Genomic DNA, 26,379 nt, shown 5'->3' on the forward strand with positions numbered 1-26,379 from the left:
AGAGAGGGAGAGAATGAGGGACAGGAGTGGGGGAAAGAAAGAGCAGAGAGAGGGAAGATGGGAGGGTGTTGGGAGCTCAGTGTGTGACATGCCTCTTGGTGGCAAGACACAATTGTAAGAGACACTTTATCTAACAAATACAATCTGTGTTACCTGGCTTCTTGTACCCTCAATTAATCCCCAACAATAAAAAAAAATTACTGTAAGATATCACCGAACCCCAGTGTGAATAGCCCATATGACTAAACTCAAAACTACAGATGCTGGCATGGATGTGGAGAGAGGGGCACATTTTGGTACTGCTGGTGCAACTGCAAACCAATACAACCTTTTTGGAAGGAAGTGTGGAAAATCCTCAAAGAATTCAAAGTAGACCTCCCCATTTGATCCTACAATCCCACTACTAGGCATCTACACAGATTAAAAAAAATCATTTTATCATAAGTACATTTACTGTAGTCTTTATCACAGCTCAATTTACAATCACCAAACCGTGGAAACATTCTAAATGCCCACCAATCCAGGAACAGATTAACAAGCTGTGGTATATGTATACCATGGAATAATATTCAGCCACTAAAAAAGATGGAGACTTTACATCTTTTGTACTAATGTGCATGGACTTGAAACACATTCTTCTTTGTAAAGCATCACACAAATGGATAATTAAGAATCCAATGTACTTAATTCTGATATGAGGACATTTGATGACCTAGTAGAGCTGCTTGACCAGGTGACAGCTCTCTTGGAACTGTGCTTTTTATCCTTGTTGTCCCCAAAGAACTAAGGTGCATTCCAGCATCTTCCCAACCAAAGACCCAGAGAGAAGAAAGAATCCTGGGATTAAAGTAGGGAAGGTGACACTGAATGGTCCCAGAGCCATCTCCTACACGGTAGGCTCATCCTGCACCTGGGAATCCAGGACCTCTCTGGGACACATTCTAAGGATAAGGAGGACCCAGCCTCCCAAGGCTTCAGATCTCAGGGAATAATCTACAAATCGTTGGACGCGTGCAGGTGACATATAGGGGACTGGGCAGAGGGGACCTGGGTAGCTATGTCACACAAGCTGCATTTTTATCGCCAACGTTACCCCACACACATGTGAGTGGCTCTTATAACCTTTGGAGACACATGTTCCATTTTCACTGGGAAGCCAGTGAGAGGAGGTGTGATTCTCATTGACTCCAGGAAGATGAGGCAAGTTGAGAACATCGGACTTTCAGGGAGCACAAGTGACAGGAGAATCCAGAACCTGACCAAGTGTTGGTCAAAGGAGGGGATTTGTGGTGGACATGAAGGGTAGACCCTGGTCTCATTGCCCCCTGGATGGAAGCTCTTCATGCCATTGGGTTTTATTCAGCCGTGACAGCAGTGGTCAGCCTGACTCTGTCCCTAGAGGCAAAGGTATTAGGAGGTCATGGCGACAAAGAAGAACCCAGATGACCCCCCTAGAACATCCAAGACTTCTGTCTGTTCACAGACTCAGGCTTACTGTTTGGGGACTCTTGGTATCCAGGCTCTTCATTCATCCCCAATGATCTGTGCACATCATGAGCTCCACTTGGAGAGTGACACGAGGCACACATTGAAGAACTTCTAGTCCCTAATGTCCCACAGACCCTACATCACATCCTGGACTGTTGAAAAGGCCCAATGAGGAGGAGAGGAGCGGACAGAAGTCAATGTCATGGGCTCAGGAAAGCCCGCCTATGGGGTCCCCATGTCTCTGAGTGGGATCAGTTGTAGGAAAGTCACATTCATGGGTCCTGCATCCCTCATCTCCCCTGGAGCAGGCTCAGCATTTCACAGCTGAGGTAGAACCTGCCTTTCCCACTTCACCTCCCACAAGGAGGTTTGCTGCCTTAGCCTCTCAGCTGCCCCCATACTCATGCTGTATTCTGAGGTGACAGCTAAAGATGCAGGAACGTGTGAGTGAGCCAGGCCAGCTCTGTGCCTAGAATTCCTCCCTGACCTGTGTCCTCAGTCAGTAATTCACATTCCACTGCCCAGTCCATGGCTTGAAGGGAGACTCAGGCAGCCTTGAGCTCAGGTGACCGAGAGGGAAGGGGAGGTCTCTCCCGTGACAACTGCTGTCCATGCTGTAGTACTGTCCACAGCTGGGATGATCCATGGGCTCTGATCAAGATGTGAGCCAGGGAGGGTCATTTTCAACCTTTTCAGGCCAGTTCCACAGACACAGTCACCAGATTTGTTTTTGTTTCTGTTTTAGTTTTCCTCAGACTTCAGGAACCGTGAATGTGAAATTGAGAGAAAAAGTATTTTAAACCAGAGTTGCTTTCAAGTACAGTTTGAGTACATGGAACAGATTTTACAATTTAAAAATTAACATAGAACAAGACCCCGAGCAGGCGGAGGTTTTTGTCCCACTTCCTTATCTGCCTGTGTCACTGTGTAAACCACTGCTGTCACCACTTCCACAGTAATAATCAGCCTCATCCTCAGACTGGAGGTTGGAGATGGTCAAGTAGCGGTCAGCCCCAGAGCTGGATCCCGAGAAGCGGTCAGGGATCCCGTCCCCCTTGCTGCTGCTCCCAGCACTGCTAAGACCCATCAAGTACCGAGGGGCCTCTCCTGGCTGCTGCTGGAGCCATGCAATGGTGTAGCTTCTGTGTGCACTGCTCAGGGTGCAGGTGAGCTTGACCGAGGCTCCCAAGGTGGCAGATGCAGATGGTGGCTGAGTCAGCACAGGCTGGGAGGAGGACCCTGGAAACACAGACACCAATTATGGCCTGGAGGAAGGACAGGACAGAAGAACAGTCCTGGTATGGGTTTGAATATTGGGGGTTCAGGGTGCTGACCCTCCTGACCTGTGCAGTAAAGGAGGAGGCTGAGGAGGAGAAGTGGGGTCCAGGCCATGGTGCAGACACCCCAGAGCTCTGCTGAGGCAGACAGGCTGCAGGTCTCTCTTATCCCCCTCCAGCCCCAGAGGAGAGAGAGGGGCCCTGCATGCAAATGTGCTGCTCTTCCCCTGCCCATCCCAACACTCCCTGGGCCTGTGTGCAGCCCCAGTGACTGGATGTTATTTCTGGGAGGGGAGTCTGGGCTGGGCCTGGCATGAGGTTTCCTAGGGACCCAAAGATAAAACAGCTGCTGACTATGTTGAGCTCAGGGCCAGGTGTCTCGTGTCCCAGCTGAACCCCACAGAGCCTTCAGTGACAGACCCCCAGTTGCCTCTCCTGCCCATGCCCAGGTCCCGTGTGTCTGTGACCAGATGCCAGAGGGTCCTGACAGAGGCTCCTGCCTCCACAAGAGCCTTGACCACTGCCCACTCCCTGCCCAAGGGCAGAGTGAGGCCCCTCTTCAGGGCTTCTCCGACCACGTCTCAGAATTTATTCTTTTCTTTGAGCCTCCTCAGTGGAAACAGAACACACAAACTGTCCATGAAATAAGATGCACATTCGCTGAGAGCAGAACAGGTGAGCCATGATCCCACTTCCCAGGCTGCTCTTGAAACTGGGTTTCTCTCTCCCCACTGGTTCCCTCAGGAGGTCACGCACAGGGAATGGAGGGTGGGGAGTGTCTTGGGGATAAAGGAGCAGGCTGGGGACCCACTGGGATCACCGGGGAGTGAGGAGAGACCCAGGGAGGAGGAGGAGAAGGTCCTCACAGTGATGAGAGAAGGGAATCAGCTCACTGGGGGCTTCTTCTGAAGTGGGAGATCAGAGAAGTACAATAAAAATAGAGGATGTGAGTGAAAATGTCTTATAAGTCCGTATCTTTTCTTAAGCAAATATTTTAGCAGTTAGTTGAAGAGGTCAAAGAGAGGAGGGATGTTGAATGAAAGGGAGAGAGACCCAAAGGCTGAGAAGGAGAGTTGTGAGTCAGAGAGAGGGAGAGGGAGAGGCGGGAATAGACTTCACTGTGGACGGGCTGGAGGGAAAACCAGTGAGGGTCTGGGCAGGAGCCAGAGGTGGGGATTGGGGTGTGTTTACTCTCATTGCAGTCTTTTTTTCCTCTTGAAAGTGGTACCTGTCCTACCTCCTCACTGTCTTCTTCCTGAATGGACTTGGAATCCTTCTTTAATTAAAATTCTTTAATTCTCCTTGGAGAGGGTTCTTTTCTGTTTTCATTTGCTAGTGGGTCTCCTTCTTGTTTTCCACCATTCTTATATATTTGGTGACATTGAGGCATACATGTGGAGGTTTGGGGGAAATCACCTTTTATAAATGCAGAATCCCAGGCCCCACTTCAGATGCCCCGATTCAGAGTCCACATGTGACAGGCTCCCAGGTGATCCCTGTGCCCAGGAACGTCTGAGAGTCTCTGGTCTGACAGAGGCAGGGAGGCGCTGGTGGGTTTGGTGAAGGACTGCTCCTCATGCCTCTGTCTGCTCTGCCTCTTGTCAGTGTGTCCAGGAAAGTACCGCCCTGCGTCCCAATTTTTAAGTGGCGGGCTGAGCATAACACACTTGAGGCTTCCCAGCAAGTGTGACGGCAGCTCCCCCTGAGATGACCTGAAGCCCCATCCCCAGAGATGACCTGAAGCCTGGTAATAACAACATGATCTTTTCATCTTCACATCTTGATGCCCGTGAACAAGGGAAATAATTTAGAAGTTTCAATTTCTCATTAGTACTTACCATATTCATAATATTAAGCAGTGCTTATTTTTTTGTATTTTAAAGTCAGATGAATCACTATATTAATCACAAATGACAATTACAGGTGTAAAGTAAAGAAATAGGGGCCCACATATGATCATACTTGTGGAGTAAGTGAGGGCAAGATGAGATAAATGCAATCAAATTCAGAAACCCTATTATGTTGCTTGTTTGGTACATTTGTGTTCTGGGACAACAGTCACGACGCAGTCCACCCTGGGCAGCCTAGAGCAACAGAAATGCGCCGTTCTGGAGGCCAGTCCTGTGAAATCCAGAGATGGGGCCCTGTGTGCTCTGGACCTTTGGGGTGACACTCCCTCCCTCTTACTGCCTGTGGGTGGTTTGCTGACAAGTTTTGGTGTCCCTTGATTTGCAGCCACATAATTCTTTTCCCTGCCCTCATCGTCACATGGCATCCTCTCCACGTCCTCCTGTATTCTCAGGACTGTATTACCAGAACTCCAGGCACTCTGAGTCAGGAGGACACCACAGTCCTGTAAATGGTGTCATCTCAACTAACTTCATCTGCAATGATATTATATTCAAAATATAAAAACCTTAAAACCTTAAGCAGTGGGCGGATCCTATGGCTCAAAGGAGTAGGGCGCCGACCCTATATGCCGGAGGTGGCGGGTTCAAACCTAGCCCCGCCAAAAACTGCAAAATCTGCAAAAAAAAAAAAAAACCTTAAGCAGTACTGGGGGTTAGGATTACGATTTATCTTAGAAGATGGATTTATTAAATTATACCCATAGACAAGAAGAACCATTTTTACAATTATATTTAAAAATATTTTAAAAATGTAATACAACATCCATATTGCATTCACATGTTGTATACTGTAAAAGTAGAACCAAATAAAATGAACTTTATTATAATAATATAACAAAAAAACAAATCCCTCTGCACTAGAGGCTTCTTTCTGAGGGAAATGTGTGTGATGTTAATCTTTAAATCTGACCCAGCTGTTGCTTTTATTTTTCTAACACAGGATAATTAAATACTGCTCTTTTTGGTTTACATCCTTCTGAATCATCCAGAAATATCCTCCACTATGAGACTCAAATTGGATGTGGGAATGAATTCAGACCCTTCTGTTCCATTCACCTTTCTCCCTGAGGATATTTAATGTGTAGGCTGTCCTGAGAACCCAGCTGTTTGGTCATGTGATCCTGACATCACGTGATCATATTTGACTGACCCAGGCTCAGTCAAAGGTCGGTTCATGTCTTGTTCTTCCTCTGGTCTCTCCCTGTGCCGACCACCCCTGTAGTGCTGCAGTAGTCCTCAGCCTGGACCATGGGCTGGGACCTGAGAGGGGTCAGGACAGCTTTATCCACAAGGAGAGAACCTGAGAACTCCCTGTCATTCAGGAGTGTTTGAAGCTTATATCATAAATTAATTTCCTGGTGACTTGGCCAGACTTCTGCGGGATCCAGGAAGGATGGTGACCACTGGTGGCTACTCCAATGCTAGAGCCACAGGTGAGAGTGACCATCTCTCATGATATGTAGGAAGCTCTTGGGTCACCACAGCCTGAAAACATACTCTGAACCCCAAATCAGACTCATGATAGGACTGAGGAAGGAAGACAGAAGGGACCCCTTCAAAGGCTGGTCTCAGAAATCTTTTTGTACCTGGGCAAAGAGTGAGGAGGAAGAGGAGTCCAGGCCATGGTGTGGCCTTTCCAGAAGTCTTCCAGACCCGCACTGTTTCTGGACTCTGGGATGGTTCTTTGATCTCCTCCTCAGCTTTCTGGGAGGTGGGTGTGTGTTGGGTTGTGCATTATGGGAATATAAGCCCTTCACCAACAGCACCAGCACCACCTGATTCTGGGTCCCCTCAGCCCAGGGAGCAGCAACAGTGTCAGGCAGGCTGGGTGCTGTGAACTCTGAGTTTGCTTCTTGGGAGGAAGCACCTGCTGTCCCCTCTAACTCAGGCCTGTCAGCTCAGGCACGGGGAGCATTAAATTTGAACCATTTGAGTTTTCTCCAGGCCTGGCTCAGCCCTGACCAGCCCCACAGCTCCCCCTGCTGGGCTGAGGTAACTGTGGCTCATACTTCTCTACTTGAGTGAAGCATCTTCCCTAGTGCCTGAATTTTAGTTTCATATTTACTTGTACTCAAGTCTTTACAAAATGTTCAATTAAAAAAACCTTGTATTTCATTAAAAATTTTTGTTCTATAATTTCCATGTACTTTTTCTGACTTCTACATTTTTCTGAGATTTTATCCTTTGCCATTTGTTTCAAAAATATCTGAAATAGCTGATGAAAGGAATTTTATGATTTCTGACTTACATGCATCTGCCATACAATTTCATCACCTACATCATCTCAGTGTCTATGTCTGTGGATCCTGCTTTCCTTATTCGAGTTGTAGTTTTCCCTGTTCTTGATATGACAAGTGATTTCTTATTGTATCTAAGACATTTTGGATACTATATTATGAGACTGCTGGAGGTTTTGTCAATAGAGCTGAAATATCCCCTGGTGTTTGTTTATTAGTTTTCTCTGTTGGTTTTCATTTTCTTGCTCTAGGAAGAAATGAGACACATTGCATTGGTAAGCATTTAGTTTCAGAGTTTGAAGTCAGTCAATTGTATTGAAAATAAAGTTTCCGGCAGTCTGTTTTCCATCTGTTGAGATGGTCCTGAAGTCTCATGTCTCTCTTACCTTATGTCACAATATTCCTCTTTGAAGGTGGCCACATATGCCCCAGTGATGCTTATGCTCTGAGGAAGGGGAAACGCACTTTTTGTCTGAAGTGATGTCTCCACCAGATCAGCTCCCCACGTACAGTTAGTGACCTATGTCCTGCATTTCTTCTCTGGAAACTTCAGGCTGAAGGATGACCTGCGGGGGTCTCCACATCCTGCCCTGGCAATGGAGTCTTCTCCAGAACTGACCTCAGCCTGGGAACACTTTTTGCCTCCACAGGTGATACTACCTCATGTCTTCTGTCTGGGTGATTAGGGAGTCTTTTCCCCCTGGGGACTCTCAGAGCCTGTGGCATGGTCAGGGGTTCTGACTGCCCCAGACCTGTAAACTGTGTGCAGTAGCAGCAGTGAAAAGACCAGGCCTGAGTAAGTGGCAGTTAGAGTGTCACTGCCACGCTGGGCTGCTGACCCTCCTCCACTCAAAGTGACTGCCAGTGACCAGGAAGAGCTTCAGGGGAGCTGCCCATTCTGAGCAGAAGCAGCATCAGAAAAGTGAGAGTTTCCTTTCAACACCAGAAACAGCCAAATAGGAAATCACAGGTCTCATAATCAGACCTGTGGGGCAGGGACCTGCACCTGACCTGGGACTTTGCTCTGACTGGCACTGTCCTCCGTGGACTCACGTGGTCACCCAGAATGAAATCTGAACTTCAAACAACCCTCTCCATCCTACCATGTCCTGGACACAGTCAGTAACAGAGGATTAAGCAGGGTCATCCCAAGGGCTGTGCTTCATCACTGTCTTTATCGACCATTTATGTTTTCATTCGCTGATATTTCCTACTCATCATTCTCTGCACATGTACTTTACCCAAGGACTTCAAGATTCATCTTTAGATCAATTGGGGAAGAATCATATTAACCGCAATGAATTTTTCAAAGCCAAAAATATTCCTATGAATGAACTGAAAATGTATGTAATTTTTTGCAAGGGTTCATAATTTTCAGTTTATAATACTTTCAATTTTTCTCAGATTTATAGTCAAGGGCTTCATATTGATATCATTGTGAATTGTAGGGTTTTAATTTAAATGTTCTGGTGGTTCATTGCTATTGTAGAGGATAAAATTCCTCCCTGCAGGGTGGTGTCATATCCTAAAGGCACCTGGGAAGCACCTCTGAGTCACTCTTGCCTCAGTTGTAGGTGCTGGAATCAACCTGTTCTTGATCCCTATAAAGTTTCTACTGAGAAAGTTTTATCTCTGCCTTTGAAAATATTAGTAGAGTGAAAAGATATGAGCAGTGGATCAATCCGAACTTTTATCTGAAGAAAAGGATGTGCCATTGTCAGATCTGCTCCCTGAGGACAATCACTGGAGACGTCATCCCTGAGTTGGACTCAGTTGGACTGAGTCCCCACAGTCACCACCAACGGGAGCCTGCACCAGGCCAGAAGAGCAAGGGTGTTTTTGTCTCACTTCCCCGTGTGGCTGAAGCACTGTGTAACTCTCAGAGCTGCCATGATATGTCATACAGTAATAGTCAGCCTCGTCCTCGGCCTGCAGCCCAGAGATGTGCAGGATCCCTGCATTGGTTGAGGCATCTTTGGATCCAGAGAAGCGGCTGGGGACCCCGGAGCCCTGGTGTTTATTGGAGTCTGAGTAGTATCAGGAGATACTGGGGAGGGCTCCCTGGATTATGCTGGAACCAGCATATGTGGAAGTCACCTATGGGGAAGCCACTGCTCAGAGTGCAGGTGAGTCTGGCTGATGCTCCCAGGGATGCAGAGAGGGAGGGCGGCTGAGTCAGCACAGGCTGGGAGAGGGAACCTGCAAACACAGACACAAGTTCTTACTGGGGCAGAGTCCGTGGAATTATTGCCACAAGATCCAGAGTCATGTCCTCGAAGGCCTGTCCCCACCTGAGCAGTGACAAAGGAGCACGAGGAGGACAGGAGCCCAGGCCATGGTGGACACAACCCTCGTCCCCACAGTGGGGCTGGGCTGCCTCAGGCCCTCTTTTCTCCCCACCCTCTGCACAGGAGGGGCTGCTCGCAAATGTGTTTCCATCCAGGGACTGCCCAGACCCTCCCTGACCCTGGGCTGGGGCTCAGCTCTTCCTGCAGACTGAGGAGGGGGAGGTTTGCTTTGCCCCCTGGGGGAGCCCTGGGAGGAAGCACCTGCTGAGACCATAAAAAGGTCCCTGCTCAGGGGACTATGCCAGGCCAGAGAGAACACAGCTGCTGAGTCCCCATCAGTGAGCACAGGCCCAGCCCTGAGGCCCAGTCTCCTTGGAGTGACTGGTCCTCCCTGAACAGGTGTGTAGGGACCACAGGGCAGTCCCCTAGTGCCCCGGATGGTCTCTGCAACTCCCCAGGTCACTGTCTTTTTACAAGGCACAGTCTGAATCTTATAACATACTAGGATTCCGATTCTGACACTTTGTATGTGATTGCTGTCATTCTCACTGGCAGAAGGAAGCTTGGACCATGAGAGGTGCAAACCTGTATACAAATGATAACTTAATTTGTTAGCCTCCTTAGAAAACACTACAAATATAAAATTCCTGGGAGGCGCCTGTGCCTCAGTGAGTAGGGCGCTGGCCCCATATACCGAGGGTGGCTGGTTTGAACCTGGCCACGGCCAAACTGCAACAAAAATAGCTGGGTGTTGTGGGGGGCACCTGTAATCCCAGCTACTCGGGAGGTTGAGGCAAGAGAATCACCTAAGCCCAAGAGCTGGAGGTTGCTGTGAGCTCTGACACCAGGGTACTCTACCGAAGGTGACGATGTGAGACTCTGTCTCTCAAAAAAAAAAAAAAAAAAAAAACTGACCACAAAGAAACATTCTTTCCTTTGTATATATATGTATATATCCTTTGTATATACTTTTTCGGGACCATAGTTCTTATAGGAAATATATTCCAGCTACTCTGACATGAGTCCACTTGTGTTTTGATTTTCTGATTTTGTGCTATGGTGATTGCTGTGCTGATTGACACAGTGAAGGGAGCATAGTGGACCCTAAGGTTTGCCCCTGTGGGGCTCACACGGTGCCATGTTGCACTGGAATAAAGTCTGGCCTGTGCTCCATCCTCAGACGCACTTTCCTCAGCTTCCTCCGTCTCCCCACCCCGTTCAGAATGAGCTCCCCCATAGACTCAGGGCCCAGGAACCCACCATTATTCTCCTCACCAGTTTTCTCAGGAGGGTGTTTGAGGAATTTGGGATTGAATAGTGGAATATGAGATATTTGGGGATCACACAGTGAATTTTGAGCATGATATTTAATATTTTGTTGATAATGACTGTTATGCATGTTCTTAGTTCAACAGAATGTTAGGTGACACTCACCCCCAGCTCAGGCCAACTGACTTCTGTCCCCTGAACCTGCTCCTCCATCCACCTGCCCCCTGTGGTGTTTTTTACTTGGTACCTGGAGGTCAGTCACGTCCTTCTCCACTGTCTTTGCAGGAGCTCCTGGGGTCCAGTCCGGCCTACTGGTCACCCTCCCCAGGACTCTAGTCCATGTCTCTCTTCTGTTCTTTAGCCCCTGAGGTCAAATCTTCTATTAACATGTTATTTGAGTGAGTTCGGAATCATCAACTGAAATGTCCACAAAGTAGGACAGAAGGAGGGGGCTGTGTGGACAGTGCAGAATTTAGCTGATGCTTGGTGGGGCACGAGGAGCTCTCAACTACCAGGAGCGGGGTGCACAGGCCCGCAGTGGAGGTGGGGCATGTCTGTTCTCTGTGTTTTCCCCACAGGAATCTGAGGTCCAAGGGAAGAGGTTCTGGGGCTTTTGTCGTTGCTGTTATTATTTCTCTGGTTTCTCACTTCTGTTTCCAGGGAGATGAAAGCATCGCCTGACAGCAAGGGCAAACTCAGCCCACCTGATGAATGAGCGGTGAGTTCACCTGAATCAAAATCCCAGGAAGGGGCATGGAAGGGGCTTTTCATGACATTGGGTTGTATTCGGCCATGACAGCAGGGGTCAGCCTGACCCTGTCCCTACAGACAAAGTGTCAAGGAGGTCATGGTGACAAAGGAGAATGCAGATGAACCCAGAACATCCAAGACTGCTGTCTGGTCACAGGCTCGGGCTTTCTGTCTGGGACTCTTGGTAACCAGGCTCCATGGTCACCCCTAATGATCCGTGCACGTCATGAGCTCCACTGGAAGAGTGACATGAGGCACACATTGGGACACTTCTGGTCCCTGATGTCTCACAGACCCTACATCACATCCTTTACTGTTGAAAAGTAAAGGTGGGCCAGTGTCATGGGCTCAGGGAAGCCCACCCGTGGGGTCCCCATGTTCCTGAGAGGGATGAGACACAGGACACAGGTCCCGCATTCACGGGACCTACATCCCCAACTCCCCTGGAGCAGGCTCAGCATTCCGCAGGAGAGGTGGAGCCTCCTCTTTCCCTTTCACCTCCTACAAGAAGTTTGCTGTCTCAGGCCCATAGCTGTCCCACACTCACCCTCTATCCTGAGGTGACAGATATAGCTGCCAGAACCCATGAGTGAGCCAGGCCAGCTATGTTCCTGGAGTTCCTCCCTGACCTGTGTCCTCAGCTGCATTTCATATCCCACTGCCTGGGTCCTAGGACTTAGGAGCCTCAGGCAGCCCTGAGCACAGGTGACTGGGAGGGGAGGGGAGGTCTCTGCTGTGACAACTGGAAGGACCCAGGCCACGATGCAGGACTTTCCACCTGCTGAGATGCTCCCTGGGTACTGACAAAAATGTGATTCTGAAGAGTCTCATTTTCCACATTTCAAGTGAAAAAGACCAGCCCCACAGACACTGGTTCTAGCCCATTTGAATTAATACTCAATGATTTAGTGTTACCAGAATTTTTTTTTTCATTTTTGTTTTAGTTTTCCTGAGACCTCAGGAACAGGGAATGGGAAAGTGAGAGAAGAAATGTTTTAAGTGAGAGGGGCTCCCAAGTACAGTTTGACCACATGGAACATATTTTAAAATTTAAAAATTAACACAGAGCAAGACCCTGAGCAGGCTGAGGTTTCTGTCCCACTTCCTCATCTGCCTGTGTCACTGTGAGCAATATCACTGCTGTCATAGGTCTGACAGTAATAATCAGCCTCGTCCTCAGACTGGAGGTTGGAGATGGTCAAGTAGCGGTCAGCCCCAAGAGCTGGAGCCTGAGAAGCGGTCAGGGATCCCGTCCCCCTTGCTGCTGGTTCCAGCACTGCTAAGATACGTCAAGTACCGAGGGGCCTTCTGTGGCTGCTTCTGGTGCCATGCGATGTCATAGCTGCTGTGCCCACTGTCCAGGGTGCAGGTGAGCTTGACCGAAGCTCCCAGGGAGGCTGATGCAGAGGGCAGCTGAGTCAGTGCAAGCTGGGAGAGGGACCCTAGGAACACAGACACCCATTATGACCTGGAGGAAGGAAAAGGGGGAAGGACAGTCCTGGCATGGGAGTGGGAGATGTCAGTGGGCTGTGTGGTGAGGATGCTGAGGACCGTCCTGACCTGTGCAGTGAAGGAGGAGGCTCAGGAGGAGGAGTGGGGTCCAGGCCATGGTGCAGACACCCCAGAGCTCTGCTGAGGCAGACAGGCTGCAGGTCTCTCTTATCCCCCCTTGAGACCCAGGGGAGAGAGAGGGGCCCTGCATGCAAATATGCTGGTCTTCTTCTGCCCAGCCCAACCCTCCCTGAACATGTGCACCGCCCCACTGGCCGCGTGTCATTTCTGGGATGGGGGATGGACCCTGCCAGGCCTGAGACTACCCAGTGTTTCCAGAGAGGACACAGGGGCAGGCTCCAGTGAGCCATGAGCATAGCCCAGGGCCAGGTGTCTGGGTTTCCAGCTGAGATCCACAGAGAACTCAGTGACAGATCCACAGAGCCCCCTGCTGCCTAGTCCAGGGGCAGCATGTCTGTGACCAGATGCCAGGGGATCCTGACAGAGGTTCCTGTCCCCACCAGGGCCTTGACCACTGCCCACTCCCTCTCCAAGGACAGAGAGGGTCCCCTCCTCAGGGCAGCTCCTACCTCACCTCAGTCCTTGGTTTTCTATTTGGGCCTCCCCAGTGGGAACAGGACACACAACTCTCCCCAAATGTGGGGGACGGTGTGTCTCCTACACAAACTGTACTTGCTCTTTCTTCACTGTTAACCACTGAGATGGCCACAGGATTGTGGGAAAGGAGCCCCTAAAGCCCCTACTAAAGGACAGTGGCATGTGTGGTATAAAGCATCACTGAAGGAAGTCTAAGGGGCAGAAGGTGGCAGGACAGGCTCTGTGCACAGCCTGAGGTTACAGCCCTGAACCCAGAATCAGACACATGACAGGACCAAGGATGGAAGACAGAGGCCCCTTCCCAGGCTGGTCTCTGAAATCATTTTGTTCCCTGGCATCCAGGCCATGGTGTGGCCTTTCCAAAAGCCTTCCAGACCCACAGCAGGTTGTAGACTCTGGGATGGTCCTTTGTCACATTCTCAGCTCCCTGACCTCCTCTCTATGAGGAGGATGTGTGGGGGTTGTACCTTATGCAAACGTGAGCCCTTCTCCAACACCACCAGCACCATCTGATTTTGTGTCCTTGACCCAGGGGCGGCTCCTCTGTCAAGGAGGCTGGGCTGGTGTAAGCTCTGAATTTTCCCCTTGGGAGGAAGCACTTGCTGTCCCCTCTAACTCATGCCAGTGAGCTCAGGCCCAGGGACCATTAAATTTGAACCATTTTTGTTCCTACCATGGCTCAGCCCTGAGAAGACCCACAGCTCCCCCTGCTGGGCTGAGGTAACTATTGTTTCTACTTTGTTCTCCAGTCACGTGAAAGAGCTTCTCCCTGGGCTGGATTTTAGTTTCATTGTCATTTTTCTGGGGTCTCTTCAAAAAGGACTTTTTTAAAAGTGCATTTTAAAAACGTTGTTTGTTCTATAATTTCCATTAGTTTGTTTTCATGACTTCTAATTTTTTCAGAGATTTTCTCCTTTCCCATTTGTTTCAAGAATATCTAAAGTCTCTGCTCCAAGGGATGTCATGATTGCTGACTTAGATACATCTGCCGTACAATTTCGTCACCTAGATTATCTCAGTGTTATGGACAAAGTATAGTCTTTTCCTCATTGAACTTGTGATGTTTTTGGTTCAAAATATGACAAATGACTTCTTATTGTATCCAAGACATTTTCAATATTACATTACGAAGCTTTCTAGAGGTTTTGTCAATAGATCTGAAATAATTCCAGCTCTTGGTTCATTGTTTCTGAATTAATTTTCATTTTTCCTTTCTATGGAGAAATGGGACACATTCCCCTTTGTAAGCACTTAGTTTCAGATTTTGCCATCATCAAATCATATTGGAAATGAGTCCCCTACAAATGCTCCTGAAGCCTCGTGTCTCTCTCATCCTGTATCACGATAGTGACTTGACTTCAGCACCAATGCGTGGAGACCCATTTCCCCCTATCCTCACTGGCCTGCAGCACTGTTTTCTTCTGGCTGTTCTAATTCACGTACACTGGAGTGTCATCTTAGTCTTGATTTGCATTTCCCTAATGAGTAGTTTGCCTGATCATCTTCTTACATGTGTAATATTTGTATGTCCTATTCATGAAATATATGTTGTCATCTTAATAGTTTTCCAATTAGATTTATTGTTTTTTAATGTCGAGTTTTGAAAAAAACTTCATGTATTACAGTCATGAGTCCTTTGTTAAATAGGTCAATTGAACTATTTTCTCTCAGCTCGTATATAATCTTTTCATCATTTTACCAAGACTTTCATAGAGCAGAAGTTTCCTTTTTGTGACACTCATTTATTGATTTTTAAATAGTTTTGTGAATTGTGTTCTTGGTTCTTTCTATGAGAAAGCTGAGCCCTGTCCTAGATGCTGAAGGACATCTTATATTCTAGGTCAAGTTTTATATTGAAGTCTATGATATATTTTAAGTTACTTTTTCTTAAAGGTGAGGATATAAATTAAAAATTTATTTCCATTTTCAGTGAATTATATGATTTTGTAGTTTCTGTTCCATGTAAAAATTTCTGTTTAAACATATTAAATGATCTATGTGACTTGTATCCTGGATGAATTCATTCAATAGTCTTAGAAACGTGACAGTACGTACTTGCAGATTCCTCTGTATTTTACATGTAGACCCCTCCCCCCATCATCTGAAAATAGGGGGAGTTTTGTTTTGGTCTTTGTAGTATGTCTGTCATTTAATTCTCACTGCTGAACTGCAGTGCTGAGGAGGCACCCACCTGCGTTGCTTCCAGCGTTTCAGGAAAACGCTGCCATAGTCCATTTCCTGCACCATGTGAGCTGCCGTGGTTCTGCAGGTCATTCACCATGGCGAGAATGTTCCCCTCTGTTCCTCCATATCTGAAGGACATTTTGATCATCAACAGGCACTGGATGTGTAACATGCAGACATGTTTAGTGTTACCTCTATGGAGTGTTTAGAAGCACAGACTGGGAGCAGAATATGTATTCACTTATTTAGTATTTTTTTTTTTAATCACACAAAAAATATTTGGGCATTTATTAGAGGGTTATTTACAATGGAAGCAACAATGAAATAATCCAGATAACTAATAGAAGGAATATCCAAACAATCCAGAAGGAATTTATGAGGCAATATTAATATGTTTACATGATATAATCCTACACAGCTACTAAATAGATTTATGTAGATATAGTTGTATTGGTTCACAAGACTTTTATGAGTGTTTGTTATGCAACCAAATGCTAAGTTTTTTTATTGTTGGGGATTCATTAAGGGTACAAGAAACCAGGTGACACTCACTGATTGCATTTGTTAGGCAAAGTCCCTCTTGCAATTGTGTCTTGCCCCCAAAAGGTGTGGCACACACCAAGACCCCTCCCCTCTCCCTCCTTTCCTCTCTCTGCTCTTCCTTTCCTCACCCCTCCCTCCTTCTTTTTTTCTCTGCTTTCCGTTGCCCCACCCCCACCATGTCCTTAATTGTTATTAATTTTCCTCATATAAAAATTGAGTACATAGGATTCAAGCTTCTCCATTCTTGTGATGCTTTACTAAGAATAATGTCTTCCGGGCAGCGCCTATGGCTCAGTGAGTAGGGCGCCGGCCCCATATGCCGAGGGTGGTGGGTTCAAACCCAGCCCCGGCCAAACTGCAACAAAAAATAGCCGGGCGTTGTGGCGGGCACCTGTAGTCCCAGCTGCTTGGGAGGCTGAGGCAAGAGAATCGCGTAAGCCCAAGAGTTAGAGGTTGCTGTGAGCCGTGTGACGCCACGGCACTCTACCCGAGGGTGGTACAGTGAGACTCTGTCTCTACAAAAAAAAAAAAAAAAAGAATAATGTCTTCCACGTCCATCCAGGTTAATAGAAAGGATGTAAAGTGTCCAGTGTTTTAATGGCTGAATAGTATTCCATGGTATACATATACCACAGTTTGTTAATCCATTCCTGGGTTGGTGGGCATTTAGGCGTTTCCCACATTTTGGCGATTGTAAATTGAGCTGCAATAAATAGTAGTGCAAGTGTCCTTATGATAAAAGGATTTTTTTCCTTCTGGGTAGATGCCCAGTAATGGGATTGCAGGATCAAATGGGAGGTCTAGCTTGAGTGCTTTGGGGTTTCTCCATACTTCCTTCCAAATTTTGTAGTCCTACCAGCAGTGTAAAAGTGTTCACTTCTCTCCACATCCACACCAGCATCTGCAGTTTTGAGATTTTGTGACGTGGGCCATTCTCGCTGGGGGTTAGATGGTATCTCAGGGTGGTTTTCATTTGCATTTCTCTAATAGATAGGGATGATGAACATTTTTTCATATGCTTGTTAGCCATTTGTCTGTCTTCTTTAGAGAAGGTTCTATTCATGTCTCTTGCCCATTGATGTATGAGATTGTTGGCTTTTTTCATGTGGATCAATTTGAGTTTTCTATAGATCCTAGTGATCAAGCTTTTGTCTGATTCAACATATCCAAAAATCCTCCTTTCCCATTGTGTAGGTTGTCTCTTTGCTTTGGTTGTTGTCTCCTTAGCTGTACAGAAGCTTTTCAGTTTAAATAAGTCCCATTTGTTTATTTTTGTTGTTGTTGCAATTGCCATGGCAGTCTTCTTTGTGAAGTCTTCCCCCAGGCCAATATCTTCCAGCGTTTTTCCTATGCTTTCTTGGAGGATTTTTATTGTTTCATGCCTTAAATTTAAGTCCTTTATCCTTCTTGAATCAATTTTTGTGAGTGGAGAAAGATGTGGGTCCAGTTTTAGTATTTTACATGTGGATATCCAGTTCTTCCAACACCATTTATTGAATAGGGAGTCTTTCCCCCAAGGCATGTTCTTGTTTGGCTTATCAAAGATTAGGTGGTTGTAAGATGTTAGTTTCATTTCCTGGTTTTCTATTCAATTCCAAGTGTCTATGTCTCTATTTTTGTCCCAGTACCATGCTGTCTTGACCACTATTTCTTTGTAGTACAGCCTAAAATCTAATGTGGTGATGCTCGCAGCTTTATTTTTATTACTAAGAACTACCTTAGCTATAGGAGGTTTTTTTCTGTTTCCATACAAAACACAGAATAATTTTTCCAAATCTTGAAAGTATGATGTTGGTATTTTGATAGGAATGGCATTGAATAGGTAGATTGTTTGGGAAGTATAGACATTTTAACAATATTGATTCTTCCTAGCCATGATGGTATGTTCTTCCATTTGTTAATATCCTCTGCTATTTCCTTTCTGAGGATTTTATAATTTTCTTTATAGTGGTCCTTCACCTCCTTTGTTAGGTATATTCCTAGGTATTTCATTTTCTTTGAAACTACGGTGAAGGGAGTTGTGTCCTTAATTAGCTTCTCATCTTGACTTTTATTGGCATATACAAAGGCTACTAACTTGTGGACATTGATTTTTATATCCTGAGACATTACTGTATTTTTTGACAGCTTCCAGGAGTCTTGTGGTTGAGTCTTTGGGATGCTCTAAGAATAAGATCATGTCATAAGCAAAGAGGGAAAGTTTGACCTCCTGTGCTCCCATTTGGATTCCCTTTATTTCCTTGTCTTGCCCTAATTGTATTGGCTAGAACTTCCAGCACTATGTTGAATAGTAAAGGTGACAGAGGACAGCCCTGTCTGGTTCCAGTTCTAAGAGGAAAAGCTTTCAGTTTTACTCCATTCAGTAACATAGTAGCTGTGGATTTGTCATAGATAGCTTCAATCAGTTTCATAAATGTGCCACCTATGCAGCATCCTTTTCTTCAGTGTTCTAATTAGAAAAGGATGCTGGATTTTATTGAATGCTTTTTCTGCATCTATTGAGAAGATCATATGATTTTTTTTTTTCTTTTTTTGCTTCTGTTAATATGGTGGATAATGTTTATGGACTTGAGTATGTTAAACCAGCCTTGCATTCCTAGGATGAAACCTACTTGATCATGATGTATGACTTTTTTTGATGATAAGCTGTAATCTGTTGGCTAGGATTTTGTTGAGAATTTTTGCATCTATATTCATGAGTGAAATTGGTCTGAAATTCTCCTTTTTAGTTGGGTCTTTTTCTGGTTTTGGTATCAGGGTGATGTTTGCTTTGTAGAACATGATGGGGAAGATTCCTTCCTCCTCAATTTTTTGGAATAATTTCTGCAGTACAGGAATAAGCTCTTCCTTGAAGGTTTGATAGAACTCTGGTGTGAAGCCTTCTGGATGAGGCTTTTTTTTGTTGGAAGCTTTTTTATTGTTTCTTTCATCTCAGTGCTTGAAATTGGTCTGTTCAGGAGCTCTATTTCTTCCTGGCTAAGTCTAGGGAGAGGATGTGATTTTAAATATTGATCCATTTCCTTCACATTGTCAAATTTCTGGGTGTAGAGTTTCTGGTAGTATTCAGAGATGATCTCTTGTATCTCTGTGGGATTAGTTGTTATTTCCCCTTTATCATTTCTGATTGAGGTTACTAGAGATTTTACTTTTCTATTTCTAGTTATTCTGACCAAAGGTTTATCTATTTTATTTATTTTTTCAAAAAACCAACTCCTTGTTTCATTAATTTTTTGAATGATTCTTTTGTTTTCAATTTTATTGATCTCTGATTTCATTTTGGATATTTCTTTTCTTCTACTGGGTTTAGGCTTAGATTGTCCTTCTTTTCCAATTCCATAAGATGGCTTGTGAGTTTGTTGGTGTGCTCTCTTTCTGTTTTTCAAATGTAGCCATCTAAAGTGGTAAATTTTCCTCTCAAAACTGCTTTTGCAGTATCCCACAGGTTTTGGTAGCTTATGTCATCATTGTTGTTATGCTCAAGGAAGTTAATGATTTCCTGTTTTATGTCTTTGTGACAGTTGGGTAACTGTCATTCAAAAGAAGGTTGTTTAATTTCTATGCCTTTGTATGGGGTTGAACGTTTTTGTCAGAGTTGAGTTCCACCTTTAGTGCCTTATGGTCTGAGAAGGTACAGGTAAAATTTCAATCCTTTTGATTCTGTTGAGGTTTGTTTTGTGGCTTAGGATAGGATCAATTTTGGAGAATGTCCCAAGGGGCGATGAGAAGAATGTATATTCTTTATCTTTGGGATGGAGTGTTCTATATGCTTCTATCAAGCACAGTTGTTCTAGGGTCTCATTTAAATCTCTTATATTTTTGTTGAATTTCTGTTTAGAGGATCTTTCCAGCTCTGTAAGAGTAATGTTAAAGTCCCCTGTTATTATAGTATTATCTGATATCATATTGCTCAGAGTGAGTGAGGTCTGTTTCAAAAATCTGGGAGCATATAAATTGGGTGCATAAATATTTAGAATTCAAATGTCTTCTTGTTTAATTTTTCCCTTGACCAATATAAAGTGACCACCTTTGTCTTTTTTGACTTTAGTTGCTTTAAATGCACATATGTCTAAAAATAAGATTGCAACTACACTTTTCTTCTGAATTCCGGAACTCTGAACTGAATAAACATTTATTCTTTATAAATAGCCCAATTAGTGGTATTATTTTTATAACAAATGAAAGAGGACTGAGACAGCATGTGTGGGCTCAACCATGCCCTTACTCAACCACAATCACCCTGGAGGGAATCTTTGCTCTGAAAAGTGATTTACTGGCCAGGCATAGTGGCTCACAATGGTAATCCTAGCACTCTGGGAGGTGGAGGAGGGTGGATTGCTTGAGCTTAGGAGTTTGAGACCTGTGTGAGGCAAGAGAATCATTTGAGTCCCAAGAGTTGGAAATTACTGTGAGCTATAATGCTATAATACCATTTATTGGGCTATTTATAAATAGCCCTATCTACCCCGGGTGACAGAGTGAGACTCTGTCTCAAAAAAAATAAAAATAAACAAACAAAACACAAAACTGATTTACTCAACTTGTAGGCATACTAAATGTGTGAAGACAATAGCAATAGATAAAACTGACATTTTATGGCAAAAACAATGACAAGAAAACCTCACATTTCCACATGCATAATTCCTAGAAAACTTAGATAGGTGCTGGTGGTCAAAGTAATAATATAAGTCAATCCTTAGCTCGATTCAACCCCAGTCAGAGCAGCAGTGTTCGCACCAGGCAGGAAGAACACAGGGGAGGTTTTTGTATCACTTCCCCCTTGGTCTGGAGCACTGTGTAAGTGTTAGTGTTACCATGATATGCACAGCAGTAATAGTCAGCCTCATCCTCAGCCTGTAGCCCAGAGATGTGCAGAATTGCTGCATTAGCCGAGCCATCTTTGGATCCAGAGAAGCGGCTGGGGACCCCAGAGCCCTGATGCTTATCTGAGTCAGACTTGAATCTCAGGAGATACCGGGGACGGCCCCCTGGCTTCTGCTGGTACCATGTCATGTGATAGCCACCAACAACAGAACTGCTGCTCAGGGTGCAAGTGAGTCTGGCTGATGCTCCAGGAGAAGCAGAGAGGAAAGGTGGCTGAGTCAGCACAGACTGGGAAAGGGAACCTGCAAACACAGATGTTCGTGGTTGAAAAACCAGGGACAAAAGTGGAGCTGCATAGAGACATGAGACAGAGGGCACTGACTGGGCCAGGGGGCTGCTCCAGGACATGGAGGCCCATCCCTACCTGAGAAGTAGCAGAGGAGAAGGAGGAGGAGAGGGGGCCAGGCCATGGTGAACACTGAGGTCCTCCTGAGGTCCAGAGCAGGAGTGGGATCCCAGGCCTCTCTTATCCCTCCACTGAGGTCACAGGGGAGGGGTTATGGATGCAAATATGTCCCGCCCATCACCTGCCCTGCCCAGCCGCATGCATTTGTTGAGGATCTGGGGACTGGTGGAGGGGGGAGTATGTCAGGCATAACCTGGGAGGAGGCAGGTGCTAGAAAATCACACTGAGAGAACACAGCTGCAGAGTCTGTGCCAGGCTCCACTGCCCCAGCTATAGGCAGTTTGGGGGTTGGCAGCTGTTGGTGTCCCCTGTGCAGACCCCAGAAAGAGCCACAGCGGCCCCCCTGCTCACTGCGCAGGCTGCAGTCTGTCAGTGGGAGTCTATGTGAGTGGCCCCACCAACGGCCTGTTCACTGTCAGTCCACAGAGTCCACAGCCACACCCTGCTATGTCCTGAGTAACCCATGGTCATAATCAGCCTTTCCAATAAGGACGCCTGAATCACTAGGAGAAGCCATGTGGGAAATATGATGACATTCCGGTGTTGGAAGCTGCAGTGAGGTGGGGGAATGCAATGGGATCTGAAAGCAAAGCCCTTAGCAGTCCCTTCCCCAGGAACCAGGGAAGGAGGTGGCTACTCCCTGGGTCTGAATGGAGAGTGGGCTCCTGTTGAGGGACAAATATGGAAAACACTATTTCTAAATGAAATAGATGCCCCTTCTAGAAAATGGAGTAGTGTATAAGTACAAAGGTTCAGATGTGTCAGACTGCGGGTGTTGAGAATGACAGAACTTCTCACTTCAAAGGTCTCCTGGTTTGGGGGTGATGCTGTGGCCAGGTCACACTGCGTGTCCATGTGTTGCTGCTTCCCTGGTTACAGATGACCTTGCTCCAGCCACCCTAGCACTGTGCATAAAAAAGTCAGCACAGCTGGAACAGAAGGATGTGAGATAGCTTCTGTCTCGGGACTTTGGAACATGCATCCATACATGTAAAAAAATTATGAATTAATATTTATGAAATGAGTCTTAAAACTCAGTGGATTTACAGGCATGAGAATAGGAAGGGGAGAATCATGAAGCCCACTGTGAGAAATTAGGGGAAAGGAGAATGGGTGGGAGATGGTTGAAGAAGGGAGATGCCCCAGTGATGACAACAGGTTTTGTCATGGAAGATATGAATTTAACTTCATTAGTTTCCCTTAGTCTCCTGGTCAACCATGTAGGGATCAGTGATGTCTTTGGGGTAGGACTTCCTAATGGCATGGGGCTCTCTCTTCCTTCCTCTCTCTTTGTTTTCCCAGCTTTAAGAAAGTTTGCAATTCCACATACAATGGGGAGCGTGAAATTGCTCCTTCTTTGGACAATCTCCATCAACTTCACCTTATGAGGAAACAAGAAATAAAAGTCTTTTCTAAATTGTGGTTGGAAACTTCAATCATTGGCTTTACAGAATTTGGGGCTGTTATTTTTTATATTCATCTAATTTCTAATAAAGGCCCTACTGTTGTGCCCAGGAATTCCCAAAGACCACGCCATCACCCTAGCCGAATTAACATAAGAGTCCTCTATTGAAGAGCCAGCTGGCGACTGCCTCACTGCCCCAAGATGGGGTTTCTGAGAGCAGCCCCTAGTGCTTAAAAGGTCATGTTTTTAAGGCTCGGTCTGCATCGTGGTTGGCACACAGGCTGTCTAGGTGCATCTGGGTAGGGTAGCAAGCAAGCATTGTACAGAAGCAGAATTTTGCTGTTAGTTAGCCATACATTTTTGTTTTAATATTTTCCCCCTATATATCTTAGTTTCAGTACTTTTCCCACCTGGTATTGTTTAAAAGTCAGTCTGGAAACAGTTGGTACCTCCCCGTCTGTTTCCCAGGGAGTTAGCCAAGCAAGAAACTTGGAGTGAATTAGAAGCAAGAAATTAATTAGTACTTTCCCATCTGTCTTAGGTGTGAACTAGACTTCTTTCTTTCTTTCTTTTTTTTTGAAAGCTTACGGTCCAGAAATTTGCCAGGAGTTAACTGGTATTTTTCCATTATAGCCTAGGCCTGACACCTTTGTGTCTTAGCCTAGGCTCACTAGGCCTAACACACCGTTATAGTTTATTTTTACTTTGGCCCCAACCAAAGTTGGGGCCTAGTAACACACTTCCCAGGGTGTCATGGGCAAGGTCAGTCCTGATCCTCTCACTGCTATGGTCAAGGGGAGGAAGGGAGGGAGACATCTGAGGACCAATGTGGATTCTCAGAACTGGGATGGAGGCCCAAGGAGGACATGACAAGGCTATTCTCTGTCTAATGGAAAAAATTCCTTATTGTCACCTGATTCTGGATGTGGCTGAAGTTCCCATACAGGTGACATTTGGCATAAGATATTCCTCCCTAACTGTGACTGTTGTATAAGTTTGTTTGTTAGACAATTAGTTTGGTTTCCTTTGATTATTTTGAGTCTTCAAAATTGTTGGGAATTATTTACTGGGAAATTACTGGGAAATATTTCTGATTCACTAAAATAATAGTGTGGGTATATTTTAATTTGAAATAAAAGTTATAGGCAGTTTTTGTCCCTCTTTCATCTTTGTGTGTCACTGTGAGTGGAACCACTGTGCCCAATGGCATGGGAATAGTGAGCCTCATCCTCAGCCTGCAGCCCAGAGATGTGCAGGATCCCTGCATTGGCCGAGGCATCTTAGGATCCAGAGAAGGAACTGGAAACCCTGGAAGACCTGGGACTTGTCGGAATCTGACTTAAATTTAGGAGATACTGGGAGAGCTCCCTGGCTTCTGCTGATACCCGTGTATGCTAATGTCATCAACACAGAAGCTGCTGCTCAGGGGCAGGAGCATCTGGCTGATTCTCCAGTAGATACAGAGAGGGAGGGTGGCTGAGTCAGCACAGGAAACCTACAAACACAGATAAGCATCGGATGATGCAGAGGCAAGGGTACATACTCCAAGGGCATGATTCAAAAGAAATCAAAATAGATTTTGGGTTACCCTGGGCCTCTAGGACCTATCCCATCTACCTGAGCAGTGAGAGAGGACCAGAAGGAGGACAGGAGCCAGGCAATGGTTGTCACAGTCCTGGTCTCCACAGAGGGACTGGACTGCCCCAGGCCTCCTTTTCTCCTCACCCTCTGTGGAGAAGGGGCTGCTTGTGCAAATGTGTTTATATTTAGGAAGTTGAAGCAATAGTCACTTGGATACTGTTTAGTGATTCTCCCCCAGGAAGGCATCCTCCAAGTCTCTAGATCACATCTGATGGGGCCACAGAAAATGCTCATGCAGTGTTTTGCTTAATGGCCACATGTTCAGTATGTGACATGGGCAGAGTTAAGAGTTTAAGTTACTTTGACATGTGTGCTCCAAGATGAGGCTGATACCTGGTAGCTGTTGGATCAGCCACCTTGAGCAGAATGTTTCAAGAATAAAGGCATACGGTTCATGTTCAGTAATGAGTGTTATGGGGATACTTTAAAAATGATAGAAATTACTAATCTCTCATTTGTACTGATGTCTAGTGCACCATACATTTCAGAAACAAGAATCATAAGCAAAAAAAATAATAAATAAATAAAGAAGATGACCCCTTCTATAAATACAAACTATTTTTATGAATACAAGAACTCTGGCATTATAGGCCTTGGACTCTTAAGAAATTTTTGTTTGTTTGGCTTGCTCCCTGTAGCTCAATGGCTAGGGTGCTGGCCACATACACCGAGGCTGTCGGGTTTGATCCCAGCTTGGGCCTGCCTAACAACAAAGCCAACTACAACAAAAAAACAGCTGGGTATTGTGGTGGGCACTGGCAGTCCAAGCTACTAGGGAGCTGAGGCAAGAGAATCACTTAAACCCAAGAGTTTGAGGTTTCTATGCGCTGTGATGCCATAGCACTCCATTGAAGGCAACATAGTAAGATTCTGTCTCCAAAAAAAAAAAAAAAAAAAAAAAACAAAGGAAAGAAAAAGAAACTCATCTCTTAAAAAGAAAGAAATAGGCCTTGTGTTTAAGGAACTTTACAGTTCAGTGAGAGAAAGGGAGAAAATCCTTTACTAAACACTCTAATACAAGGTAGAATATAAGAGGTCTGTCAATGCAAGTTGGGGAGAACTTTCACAGCATTAGAAAGCAGGAGAGAAGCAAGAACTATAGTTATGGGCTGGGCACAGTGGCTCACGCCTGTAATCCTAGCACTCTGGAAATGGCCTAGCACTAAGGCCATGGAATGCCTGAGCTCCGACTAGCCTGAGCCAGAGCCAGCCCTTGTCTCTAAAAATAGCCAGGCATTGGAGCTGCCCTGGGACCCGCTATCGGACCTCCAGAAGACCTGCGCTGGGACCCGTGATCGGCACCCTCCTGGACCTCTGGAACAGCTGGGCTGGAACCGGGATCAACACCCTACCAACTCCGGAAGAGCTGCCTTGTAATTGGCACCCTCCCGGACTTCCAGAAGAGCTGCTCTGGGACCTGCTACCCTGCCTGTCGGGCCTCTGCACACCCTGACCAGGAACTTGGGGAGCTGCACAACCCCACGTCCTCCCTCCTGTACCCTCCCTGCCTCCACACCTGCCTGCTCGTCTGGCCAGGGACTCTGGTAGCCATGTGCCCTCCATAACTCTCCCTGCCTCTACATGGAGCCCTCCTCCTGGCCACAGACTGCTGGAGCCTTGGGCCCTCTGTGCCAAAGTCACCGGGCCGCAGGCACTCCCAGAAGTGTGCACACCATCCCCTGCCCTGTTGCTGGATCCGGGTGTGTCACACTCGGGAGCTGCTCCCACAACCAGAATTCCCTGGCTCGGGCAGCCCCAGAGGAGCTTCACAGGGTCACTCCCTCCAAAGATCCAGCAATAATAGAGTGATCCAGCTGGGGTCTAACCTTGGAGAGACACCTCCCCAACTCTGAGGATGGCCAGAGGAAATGGTATAAAACAATCATGAGGCGAAATCAAGGGAAATACTCTGGCAATATGAATAATCAGAATAGATCAACTCCCCAAAGGAACAATGGGGAAGACACAGCACAAGATCCCATGCACAAACA

At 46.0% G+C, this 26,379-nt stretch overlaps 1 gene segment (V, D, J or C); it reads right to left on the bottom strand.

Moving 5' to 3' along the window:
* Positions 1–2,190: 2,190 nt before the first annotated feature.
* Positions 2,191–26,379, bottom strand: part of LOC128584925 (immunoglobulin lambda variable 4-69-like) — a 32,731-nt gene continuing 8,542 nt past the window's right edge. The window contains 2 exon segments of the V gene segment in view: positions 2,191–2,503; positions 12,438–12,661. Coding sequence covers positions 2,396–2,503; positions 12,438–12,661 — 332 coding nt within the window.

Source organism: Nycticebus coucang, chromosome 4 (assembly GCF_027406575.1).
Source record: "Nycticebus coucang isolate mNycCou1 chromosome 4, mNycCou1.pri, whole genome shotgun sequence".
Taxonomy (NCBI): Eukaryota; Metazoa; Chordata; class Mammalia; order Primates; family Lorisidae; genus Nycticebus; species Nycticebus coucang.